Source organism: Semicossyphus pulcher, unplaced genomic scaffold (genome assembly GCF_022749685.1).
Source record: "Semicossyphus pulcher isolate SPU_LCO1_2020_fin unplaced genomic scaffold, fSemPul1.0.p SCAF_19, whole genome shotgun sequence".
Classification (NCBI taxonomy): domain Eukaryota; kingdom Metazoa; phylum Chordata; class Actinopteri; order Labriformes; family Labridae; genus Semicossyphus; species Semicossyphus pulcher.
Genome location: NW_027211692.1, coordinates 21,175,698 through 21,187,931, shown reverse-complemented (window position 1 = coordinate 21,187,931; position 12,234 = coordinate 21,175,698). Strand labels below are relative to the sequence as shown.

Genomic DNA, 12,234 nt, shown 5'->3' with positions numbered 1-12,234 from the left:
TGCCTGTATTATGTGCATATCAATCATATCCCTGTAGGTTAGCTTCTTGATGCACCTGCAGATGAGACCGAGCTGAGCTGGCCGGCTTTGAGCTCAAGTTGTACATTTGTCAGGCATATCGTGGTAGCTATCCCTTTAAAATCACAGGGTGCACACACTCTCTCTCAAATGGAGATGGGAAATGTATTTTGCACACAAGAGTACACATTGATAACATGATGAATAAATATTGCATGTATGGTGGATTGTATTATCAATCCCTTATTCAACTTAATATAATGAAGCTGTGTAGCGCTGAAACAGGCCACTTAGATTTTAGTGGAATATACGTCATATGTTTCATTCTAATGGTGCTGAAGCTTTATTTTTTTGTACTCATAATACAGACCATACTCGGTTGATCACAATCTTTGACACTGTTACAGTAAGTGCATAAGAAGAAGCACTACATACCACAAATTAAGTTCACTATAATGAATCTAGCGAGCTTTGCATCGAGGGGAAGTCACTGGGTTGGTTGAGGGGCAGTTAGGCAGAGTCACAAGGGTAGATCTCTCAGGTGGGAGTTGTCGAAACTTCTGAGCCCTTATTCCTTAAATCTCTGAAAGACCGAAGCACTTATGCAGAGGAGAGCAAAAGCGCCTTTTTCTTGACTTAGTCTCTTTTAAACTGTCAAATAAAGCGTTTACACAAGTACCTCCACTACAGTACCTGTGCAGTACAGCACAGTAATATAACATGTCACTTTGACAGGTGCTGAGTGAATTAAAAACATCCTCTCTGCTGAGAAGCCTGTCTGAGAGGGAAACCCCCGCCAGATGTACTACAACCTCACTTTGCACGCATGATCAAACACCTACATCTGGGTGCTGAGGGCTTTCTGCTCTTCCCTGCAGATGCTAAATGATATCGTTAACATTTTAATGCAAGAGACATTTACACGCGGGCTTGCGCAATTACACCTCTGATTCAGTGGAATCCAGACAGACACAGTGTGATCGGTAATTAGATTTTACATTGGGTGAATCGAGCACACACACACACACACACACACCAGTCGCCAAAGCTTGCTCCTAATTAGAGAGCTAGACAGGCTCGAGGAGGTAGGGTACAGTAGAGTAGCCCTCATTATACGGCTAGGATGTATGAACTAGGGGATATCTATTATGATCACACATCAGGGCATCCATTACCCAACATTAGCGGCCCTTTCAACTGGAATCACACACAGAGTTCAAAATGTAACCCAACAAACCCTCTCATAACTCGCACAAGTGAACAAGAGTTAAGTGGGTTTGTAAACTTAATTTAGACTATGAGATATTCATATCAGAGGAAGACTGCACAAGATGATCTATCACTTGACTGTACAATATGTGTTTTCATGGGGTCATTTAATGTTATGAGCTGTGCTACTGCATCTGCAACCAAACCCTTATCTGTGATCATTAAACAGACTAATAGCTGTGACTGCACGTATGGCTTGTCAGGTGTCACTCTGAATATTGTGAGTGTCCACCGTGGCCTCTGGGCCGCTGATCTTTGAACATCTTAACACAGGGTTGAGAATCACCCCACAGCCCGTACAAATGGGGCTCTCATTAGTGCACTGCTTGTAGATTTATTGCCATACAAAAACCGGGTTCCCCAGTTCTACTTGCAGCCAAGTTCAATCTATCTATCCAGCCCGATCCCTGTAGCATTTTTATCCACAGTTTCAGGTTTCTAATAATGTGAGGTCATGTAAAATTGGCAGGCTAACTGATGTTGGCAGCTATTTACTGTACTGTAAGTTACACCGGGCTAGATGTTTTTGGAAGAGCTTCCTTATTTTAAAATGGATCTGCCTTTTCCCCGAGAAATGTCACAGCTAATTGAGATCAAAATTTGATTGTGTGATCCCCTGACCTCTCCGTAAAATGTTCATTTATTGAAGATGTTCGAGATAAGTCCTTTTAAGTTGCAATCTTCAGGTTAAGCCCTGTGTGTGTCTGTCTACAAATCATCGCAGTGATGGGGGGGACTGAGCAGAAAGCCGTGCCTAGTTATATCTTTGCAATGAGAATTTGAAAAGGCCAGTTTAGCGTGCTGTGGTTTTGCCCAGAGGCAGCTCTTAGGGAGAGATATTTATTATGTTTCCTCCCTGAATTTATGGATTCTACTTTGATAAGCAAATCAAATAGCAAAAGCATAAAGTCTTTAATAGAGTACATTAAATAAATGTGCATGTCTGCAGTTAACATGTCAGACTTAGCATTTTTAAAATGTTTTTTTAATATCTTGAATATGGAAGAAGAGTTTTGCTTCCTTTTAATATGATGACTTTATAATGAAGCGGTTAATATTTGACACTGTGTGCAGGTGTGTATCCCTTTTCCTTTTTTAAATTGGTTCATGAGTTCATTAAGCTGACACTAGTGCAGTAAAAAGACCACAATGCACTGTGGAAAAGAACCCTGAATACCCTGAAGTCAGTGAGCCACTTGGTTGTTATTAGGCCAGTTATTACCTATGGCCCCTCGAGTTTAGCAGGATGTGATAAGCTTCTTATCAATGTGGTCTTTGTCAATTCACATCACAAAAAGAGCCAAAATCATCCACCGTATAGTGCACTGTTTCCTGGGTCTGCCATTTTGTAATGGTGTCCGATTCGTCTTGGAAGCATTATTTTGCTTTTCATAGTGGACAAAAACGATCCCACAATGCACTCCAGAAAGTAGTAAACAAGTTCTTACCCGCAATAAACGTGGATTCTAAATGATATTGTTTTTGCAATCAGACACAATATAGTTTTTCACCCAATATAGTGGCAAATGAATGAGTGAAGGTTTTCGGACGCAGCCCCAGACACCCATTAAGGAGGTTACCATAGAGACAGGCCAGTGAGCATGTGATAGGCCTAACTCTGAAACAGCAAGAATTGTCTAGAATCCAATCGCTGCGCCGGCTTCTATCTACAAGGTCATTCAACACCTCATTTTCATGATAATCAACAAAACATCCAACCACAGAGGACAAAGTCGTGTAGCTGAGCTCCTGTACAGTCAGTGATGGGAGAAATCAAATAAAATGGCTACGGAAACAGCAAGTGAGAACGCTCCACGATTGCAGAGCAAATGACGAACACGAAAAGTGTAATGTCTGCACTCAACGCCGTCTACAGCTTAATCCCTATCAGTTGTTGGCCACAGGCCTCCTCAATAATCCCTTATGCAATAAACGGACACAGTCTTGCATGGCAGTTGATCTAATGTCAGAGTCAGATGATTATGATTAATGAGGATTCCTTATTGTTCCTTTATGAGTTTCAGCACAAGCTGGGCTGTGGAAGATACCATTTTATATGGAGTCAATGTCAATAAACGGTACCTACAGAGGTTTGCCTCCACACTGAGAACGCGACGACACAGAAACAAAATCCATTTCGAAGCCTTATTTTATCATCCTAGCCAGAAGGGAAAATCCATTTTGGGGACGCACCGTCGTATTATAGCCTTTCGATGTGGTTAAACGTATTCATACCTGAAAATCCCAACCTCTTCAAATTTTGCTTTGTGAATTCAGCTTTTCTTGACCATTTGATACAGACGCAGCCGACCGCGGGCTTGATTTTGTTTCAATATGTGAACAATCCCCATTTTGTCCCCCTGATGTGTTTTCTCACAGACATGTTTCCATTTTCTTTGCTTCTCCCTCCCCTCCTTCGACTCTCCCTTTTCCTTTCCCTGTTTTCGCACACACCCTGTCAGCCATAATCCCTCCCTGTAGAAGGGACTCTGGCCAATAAGTGGATGCAATAAACTGTATCAATTTTCTGCTATTGATTATAGATACACTATATGAGCACACAAATATGCGTGCATGGTGCCAGCTGCATGCATATGTGCACTGGTACACATGCAGCAAGAAAAATACACATGTGAATAAAAGAAAAACACAGGCAAGACGCACAGTCAAATGTTGGTGTTTGAATACAGCGTTTGAATGGAGAATGGGACTTTTGTCGATTTGAATGGAAAATTTCATTCACATTTTTTGTGTTTCTGAACTACTTTTGCATTTCCTGAAAAAAATTACCTCTGAGAAATTTGGCTCAACAACAAAAAGACGTTAAATTTAAAATTAGTCATATAAGTAGTATGAATTAAGTGTGCTTATCTGCACTCTATAAACTGCATTTAAAGGTAGAAAACACTTTATTCCAATGCGTGCCAAACAGGACGCAGAGATGTTGCTAACATTGACAGGGACATAAATACAATGAAATATTTTACATCAGATATTTACTAAATCAAAATGTGAATAAGTGATTCTTATAAATATCTATTTCTCATTTTGAGGCTTTATATTAATTCAGTTTACATTGAATTTGAAAAATATGCTCACTGTTGGGGAGGGGGAAAGGGTTAAACCAAATGTCCATTATATCAAATACGTCACTTATTACTAAGGGCCACAGTGGAACATGGCTGTGACAGAATAAGTGTCATTAGGCAACAAATAAAAACAGAAACATTTACATATATTGGATGCAAATCACAAACCATTGAATCTTGAAACTATAAAAACATATCAGAAAAAAACAATCAAATGAATTAATTAAACAGAGGCCTAAATGAACTATCATTTAACCGCTTTATTTAATCTGGCTCAGGGTGTTTCTGTAAAGGCCAGGGATGTGTCTGATGGTTTGTAGGAGAGCTTGAAAGATTTAAAACGCAATTCACGCCTCGCCCGTCTCTCTCCCTCTATCAAGGGTGTCAGCCTTTTGACAAGCATATAAAATCCATTTCATGTGGGTCACAGGTGACCCCATCCTCCCCCTCCAGTCACTTAGCTGTCTACCACTCGTTTGCCTTCTGCAGGAGGTAATGAGCACTAACAAAAAAACGACAAAAAATAAGAGTCGGTTAAACTTACCATTCAAGATGCACTGGAAAAAGATAAAAGCCAATATCCACATGCCCTGCTCCGTTCAATCCCCCCCAAGCTATGCTTTCTCTTCTTCCTCCGACCGGTGCCTCCCTGGGTCTCTCTTCTGTGCGCTTGGGCTAAGGTTAAACATTTGCCACTATCTTGAAGCAAACTGGTCCAAGTCTCTACTTTTAATATATCCTTTTTACTTTTTCGCAACACTCTTATTTTCCCCCGAGCCCTCTCTCTGTGCTGGGAACATAAATGAGCCTCTGTGATTGTCTTGGGGAGATCTGTGCTCAGACTCTCCTCTTCTCCTCCGCGTCTTGCTGCTTCTCCCTGTTATTCAAAAGGATGCTGAAGGGGTGAAGCCAGCCCAGGTGTGTGTGATGCTGAGTCAGAGCCGGGTACGAGCGGATCCTGGAACAAAAATGAATGCTAAAAAAAAAACTGGCAAAACTAATTCTTAAATGACAGAAGCTCCGACTTCCTAAAAAAAGAGTGACTAACGGTTCATCCTTGAGGAGGAAGAAAAAGAAAAATTTAGGAAATAAAAATAACTAAACAGCAAAGAAGCAAACAGGAGGGAGAGGGTGATTGAATAAGAATGAAAAACAGCTTTTTTTCTGAGACTCCAAAGTCAGATCATCTTCATCGCCTCTGTGCGTCCAGCAAGAGGCGAGCAAGCGCATCTTCCCCGCTGCCGCTCTCTAATCGCACCACACTGACTCTCTGAGCCTTACACAGAGTAACCCTCTCCCTGCCCCTGCAGACGCTTTAATTCCTCATTGCCTTAAAGGAGCAGAGGCGGCTAACAGTCTGTCCAGAGGGCACGATACTACTGGAGGTGAGAGTGTGAGAGCACACTGCGAGTAGGGCAATTTGCATTACGGAAATGAGCTGCACCTGACGCACCGAGGCACCTAGGATAACATTTTTACGCACGGAGATGTGTCGGCTCACACAGGAAGCGCTGTCTGCTGTCGTGAATGTGCACTCAGTACATAACATTATACAGCATTATAGACCAGATCTAGCTTGAGGTAAGCCAAAAGGGAATTTCTCCAACGGAAAAGAAAGGAGGAGAGCTACAAGGACATCCAATGACGCATACTTTGTATTCCGAATAAGAAAGTGTAAGAATAAGAAAAAGTGTTTGATTGAATCACATTTCTAAAAAGATGGAATAGGAACAACAACGTGGAAAGAAAATTAAATAAAATATGTACAATGTAGCAGTTTGTCAGGGGATGCAGAAAATACAGGGTTTAGACCACAGCATCCCCCACCCCAAAGGCGAGTGCATACACCAACACAGACACACAAACACACTCCATACTGCCTCCCTCGACCCCTAATCCACCCACCACCACTCCATTTTAATGCCTGCCTTGAAGTCAAGGGTGTAGCTGTTGTAGGCAGTAGCAGCCTGTGGGCCTGTCCACAGAGCTGGGTGATATAACCAGCGGGGCTGGTCTGCATCTCATTCTCTATTCCACATGACAGAATATACTGAAAGTGAAATTCTGTTTATTTACCCCAGGATACTCATTTTAAACTCATACTTATTTTCTGTGCTTCAATCTGGACTGAGGAAAAATCTTCACAATTTTGTATGTATGCAAAGAAAGGTATAAATAATGTTGTGTGTGATCAATTGCTCTGTTTGCCCTCATTGTATCCAAGATGAAATAGGTGTGGTTGTATAAATGTTTGTCTAGAGAAGCTAATTGATCTAAACTCTGTGTCCTTTTGGGAAAGATGGAGGCATGCCCCAAGCTTTTCCTGCATGTACGCTTGAGTGTTTTGATCAGCCCACTTTTCTGTTGACTAGTCTTTATGTGTTTGTCTACTGTGCCTGTTCACTTGTCTGCTTATGTTCAGTCCAGTGCAGCAGACAAACACGAACACTGCTCAGCATTTGCTGAGGTCTGAACACACTGTACTAGCTTACCTTAAAATGACTTAGCCTTCTCTTTGTTCACTTCTGTTTGATGTATTCAGCAACTGCCCAAATTAAATTGTTCTTTCATCACTGTTGTCCTCTTTTTGAACCACTGTAATATCAGACTTTATGTTTCATTGTGTAAATTGATCATGTGACTTGTTTTCTTCCTTAAAATCAACATAAACCTAAACAAGTTGAAGTCTCTGTAGCGCTGAGAAGAAATCATGGGTGAATCAGGGCAGTGGGTCAGAGATCCTGCCTGTCATTTAGTGGATTAGGCACGCTGTGCTTGTGTTTCAGCTCTGGATTCTTGGCATGGATGGCAAGTTAGTTCATTAGCAGCAGCAAAATCTGTGATAGGATTAGATGACCAAGGATGCAATACGGATTTGCTGCAAAAATAAAAAAAATCGGACCTTTGTTTTTTCTCTCATATTGTGCTTCTCAGCAGCACTGCCCTTTTGTTTTCCATATGTTATACTGTATATTAACATTATGAATGCGATATATTCTTCTGCGACTGAGAAATGTACTTTCGCTGTAAAGTTCAATATGTCTATATGTGTTTGTGTATGATGCCAAAGGCAAAGCCTATTCATGCCCTACAGGTAATCAACCACCAACACTAGAAGTGGTTTCCCCTGCTTCTGCCTTCAGCAATGTTGAATGAAGATTTTTTTTGTCACTGAAGGTGACATTAACAGCCAGCAAAGACAAACAGAACGCAAAGAGGGAGGAAGAATGATTGCACTTGCGCTCAAGGGATTGCGAGATGGGATCTGTAGAATTAGAGGGTGCCATCTGACATTTTAGGGGAGATGAGGCATTGCTATAATCTAGCTCAGCAAACAGGATTTTATGAGAAACCAAAATTAAAAACTGAAAAAAAAAATTAAAGACTGGGGAAAAATGGAAATGAGTAAAGAAATTCAAATCAAAAGGTTATATTTGTTTGTGTGGGATGTGAAAACTAAGACAAATAGAACAATCAAGACAAGTGTCTTCTGAGCAGAAAGGAAAAGGAGATGCTCTTTTCACCCCGACAGGCAAGGGTTACATTGGCAGGAGGGAGCTATGCTTTGTGTGTACAGTATACACACTCTCACCACTGCCCACACACACTCCATACGTTGGAGTTGTCTGGTATAGGCACAATTTCCAAGGTGTGTTTGACAGCAAACAAACTTAAGATAACATCAGCACTGACCAAATGACAACAACCAAGAGACAGCCTGTGTCAACGACACTCAAATGTATGATTTTATAGCTAGAGAAAAATAAATGATAGTGCATTAGTAATACAGTATGATTGATCCCAATAGACTCCACCCATCCATTATCTATACCATTTATCCTGTTCAGGGTTGTGGGGGGCTGGAGCCTATCCCTGCAGTCATTGGGCGTGAGGCAGGGTACACCCTGGACAGACCAGTCAATCACAGGGCTGACACATAGACAGATTCACATGCACACCTACAGACATTTAGAGTCACCAATTAACCTGACGAGCATAACGAGCATGTATTTGGACTGTGGGTGACTGTGGGAGGAAGCCGGAGTACCAGGAGGGAACCCACGCATGCACGGGGAGAACCTGCAAACTCCACACAGAAAGGTTCACTTCGTCCGAACCCGGGTTCAAACTAGGAACCTTCTAGCTGTGAGGCAATAGCGCTAGCCACTGCACCACTGTGCAGCTTTAGCATCATAGCACAATACACTGTTGCTCTGTTGTCATTTGGGTGAAACACTGATCATATTTAGCGGACCTCAGCAACATACACACATCAAATGTTTGTGTTGGTGGCACACTGGGACTTTGATATGGAAAACAGGTGCTAGTGTTTATCACTTACAGCCAGCAGACAGCTGTACAACTGAAAACTACTTGTGATGTGAAAGACAATACCTTGATTTTCTCTCTGAAGACAAGAGCCTTGACCCTGTGACCAGTGTGCTGAGGCAACAGGCATGTAGAGGAGACACACATATATTTTTTTAACTGCTAAACAATATCATTGTTATTATTAGGCTAATGTAATTTTTTTTCACTCATTAACTGAACCCCATAAAACCTTTAAATCTATGTGTCTCCACACTGCGTCCGATGTGTGGAGGAACCCAAACACTTTGTCAGGTAACGTATAGGTCATATATTATATGTTAACAATTAATTTGCCATGAACTCTAGTGAAATATAACCAAGGACAAAACTATAAAATTCTGAGGTAAAAGAAATCTTATGAATGGCACAGTTTGCCACAATGGTTTAATATACTTTTGACAACAGCTTACACTTTGTGTACGTTTGTGAGCGTGTGCTAATATTTAGATATATTACATGAAATAAGCATAGAAATGTCGGGTCCAGTAATATAATTCAGTAAGTCCACAGCTATGTTTTGAATATAAGTAGAGTGGATATTCGGAGGGGTTTACTGTGCGGGTAGGGGGAGGAAACGGGTGTAGTTCATTTTAGCCCCCCAGCATGATGCCTAAACAGTGGTAAGTGAATGTGACAATGAGGCCCCTGGGCTGCTGCACTGCAGACAGTCTTAGCCATGCATGCGTGTGTGTCTGTGGGTGTGTTTGCATGTGCCACCATGTCTGCATGTGGATACAAGGAGGGAAGTAGAGCACATATGAGACGATTCATGAGCACAGCTCGCCCAAGGTCATGACTCCTCTGACTGTTACACTCACACGGGCATGGAATCTGTGCTTGGTGCTCTTTGTTTTGCTGCCAACTTCAACATGCATGATTAACATAAGATGATAGATATTATTGTGAGAAGTGGCAAAATAATCTAAATTGGTAAATCATTGAGTTAAACGGCTTTTGATGGCTCTTCCTGTTTTAATCCATAGTAAAACAGAGAACATGTATTTCAATGTAGGGAGGCTAGTTTAAGGAGGATTTTGGAACAACTAAGAATTGGATCATGCAAAATGAACTGCGTCCTAATATCACGAAGGTTTCTTTAATCATTGTACTGTTGTTCCTTTAGATGTGTAACTTATGCATTATGGATATTATTATCACTGAACCTTCCTGCAGGCACTTAAATTGAATCATTTATATGAAATATACAAAAACACACTCCCAAAAATGATAAACAATTGCAAAAAAACATAATGAAACTTACATATTAATTAATACATACAAAGGCCAGTGTGCAATGACTAAAGTTAATATTTAAGGGAGTTTCTGGCTCATACTCTCATATTTTTGTCCTTTCTGAATAAATAAGTCCAAGTGATAATAGAAAAGACACGAGAGCTCACAAACAAATGGTCTACTGTTAATTGCTTCATCAGAGTCCTACCTGTTGACAGGCATGAAAAATAAATATTTAGATTTAATCTTTTAGATGATGATCTGGTTTGTTTTTTAAGGTAATATAAAGTCATCAGTTTTACATTGAAGTCATTTAATAACCAGTTAAACCAGTTAAAACACTGCTACCACACAGCGTTACTCTATCATAATGCTGTCCTCTACCTTGTTAATGAATGACATCAGGTTACTACACACAGTGAGCTTCAGTGGTAATCCAATTACATCATAAGCTAAATCAGATCAAGTTCTTCTTGTGATTTATTTGAACATATTCCAATACAACAGTGATCAAGTTACAAAATACAAAATTACAATAATGTAGGATGTATAATGTTAGGAAGATTGAGTATATTTTCTTCTTCCATGCGACATCTTGCTCTCTGCAGTGCACTCAAGCTCACACATGTTCATAAACACACAACCCTGTCACCCCCTGCCCCTCCCTGTCCCTCCGGCCGACCCTGTCCCCGGCGTGTGGGCAGACAGGCTGGGTAATCCCTCAGGATGGGGCCGCTTGTTTTGACAACTCATGTGAAGCCCAGTGTCTCTTACAACAAAACACAGACTGGCCTATCATCAGCAAAATGTCAGCTCTCGGCCCTTTCCTTCATGACCCAAAGGAGGATCAGGTTGCCTTTACACTATGTGACCCATTAACTCAGAATAGAAACATTCTCAGCACCGGTATAATGATCCCCTTTGTTTGCTAAGACAATGACATTGATAAGAGACAAGCTGCTCGTGGCTCCTGATAGAAGTGTGTATAAGGTTACATGTTTCCAGTGCAGCAGTGATGTGGCTCTTAAACACAGTTCAGGGTGGTGTACTCTTGCACGCAACTGGTCCCACTGGGATGAAAAGACTGCTGCAGGTCAATCAGCATCAGGACACATGCACACTCTTTAAATTAGGACTTGCCTGCTATAATAGGGTTGAAGAAGACGTCAAAAGAACACATGCTAAAATACAAAGGAGGAGATGTGTTTCTATGGAGGTCAATGGAAAGAGCAAATGGTTAGAGGTCAACTTCTTTAGAGGACCACCCACATCAAACATGCACTGAAGACACTCCTTGGTGGCTCGGTATAAAGATTTTTAAATGCCCTCTTATTTGATTTAAAGTTGTGACTTGCCTAAATGTCTATATTCCATTCTCTCTCTCTCTCTCTCTCTCTCTCTCTCTCTCTCTCTCTCTCTCTCTCTCTCTCTCTCTCTCTCTCTGTAATATTTTTTCATTATGGGAAATGTGCTAAATTATTTTTTTGCCGACAGTCAAAAAGGAAGATCGATTAACCAACAAATGATGGATAGACAGAGCCAGGCTAGCTGTCTCTTCCTGTGTTCAATCTTTATGCTAAGCTTAGTTAACCAGCTGCTGTACTTTCACATACAGCTTGCTTTTTGTAGCGACAATGTGCGCACTGTCCAAAACAATTCATGTGTACAAACTGATGCTAGATGAGCTCCTTTCATGGAGGATTTGCCATTGATATCAGTCAGTAGCGGTTGCTGTGGACCAGTCTACTAAATAACATAGGAAGGCGGCTGCTGAAGAAGAAGGAAGTAGAGGCTCAATGCGTCGGTTCTTAGTTAGAACTTATATATTGTCGCATGGCTGCCTTTATGTTCTTTTTGTCTTAATTACTTGATTACTGAGCCGAATATTGGTGGGTTTTTGAACTAATTGTGTCAGGTAAAGAGCCATTCATCCATGATCCATGTTTGCAGGCGCAAGAGGACAAGCTTGGCTTATGAGCTGCATTTTCTCATCTAAGTCATAGCAACAAATCCATTGATCATTTCCCCTAACATTTTAAATAGGCCTTTAACTTTTTTTAAATTGCTTATTCCAATTTAGACCCAAACTGTAATTACCAATATGACAGGGAGACTTAACACATTTCCCCACATTTCCTGAATACTTTGAATGAAAATAAAACTCCTCTCTGCAGAAGGGACCACGGCACATGCACTACAGTAACCTCTTCCCATCTCCCTCTCAATTCATGATACCAACACCCCAGCCTGCTAC

At 41.1% G+C, this 12,234-nt stretch overlaps 1 protein-coding gene across 1 annotated transcript in view; it reads right to left on the bottom strand.

Moving 5' to 3' along the window:
- dscamb (Down syndrome cell adhesion molecule b) overlaps positions 1-5,228 on the bottom strand; it is a 115,530-nt gene extending 110,302 nt beyond the window's left edge. The window contains exon 1 of the mRNA XM_069668368.1: positions 4,921-5,228. Within this exon, the coding sequence (XP_069524469.1) occupies positions 4,921-4,963 (43 nt within the window). The 5' untranslated portion in view covers positions 4,964-5,228. The remainder of the gene's footprint in view (positions 1-4,920) is intronic.
- Positions 5,229-12,234: the final 7,006 nt, after the last annotated feature.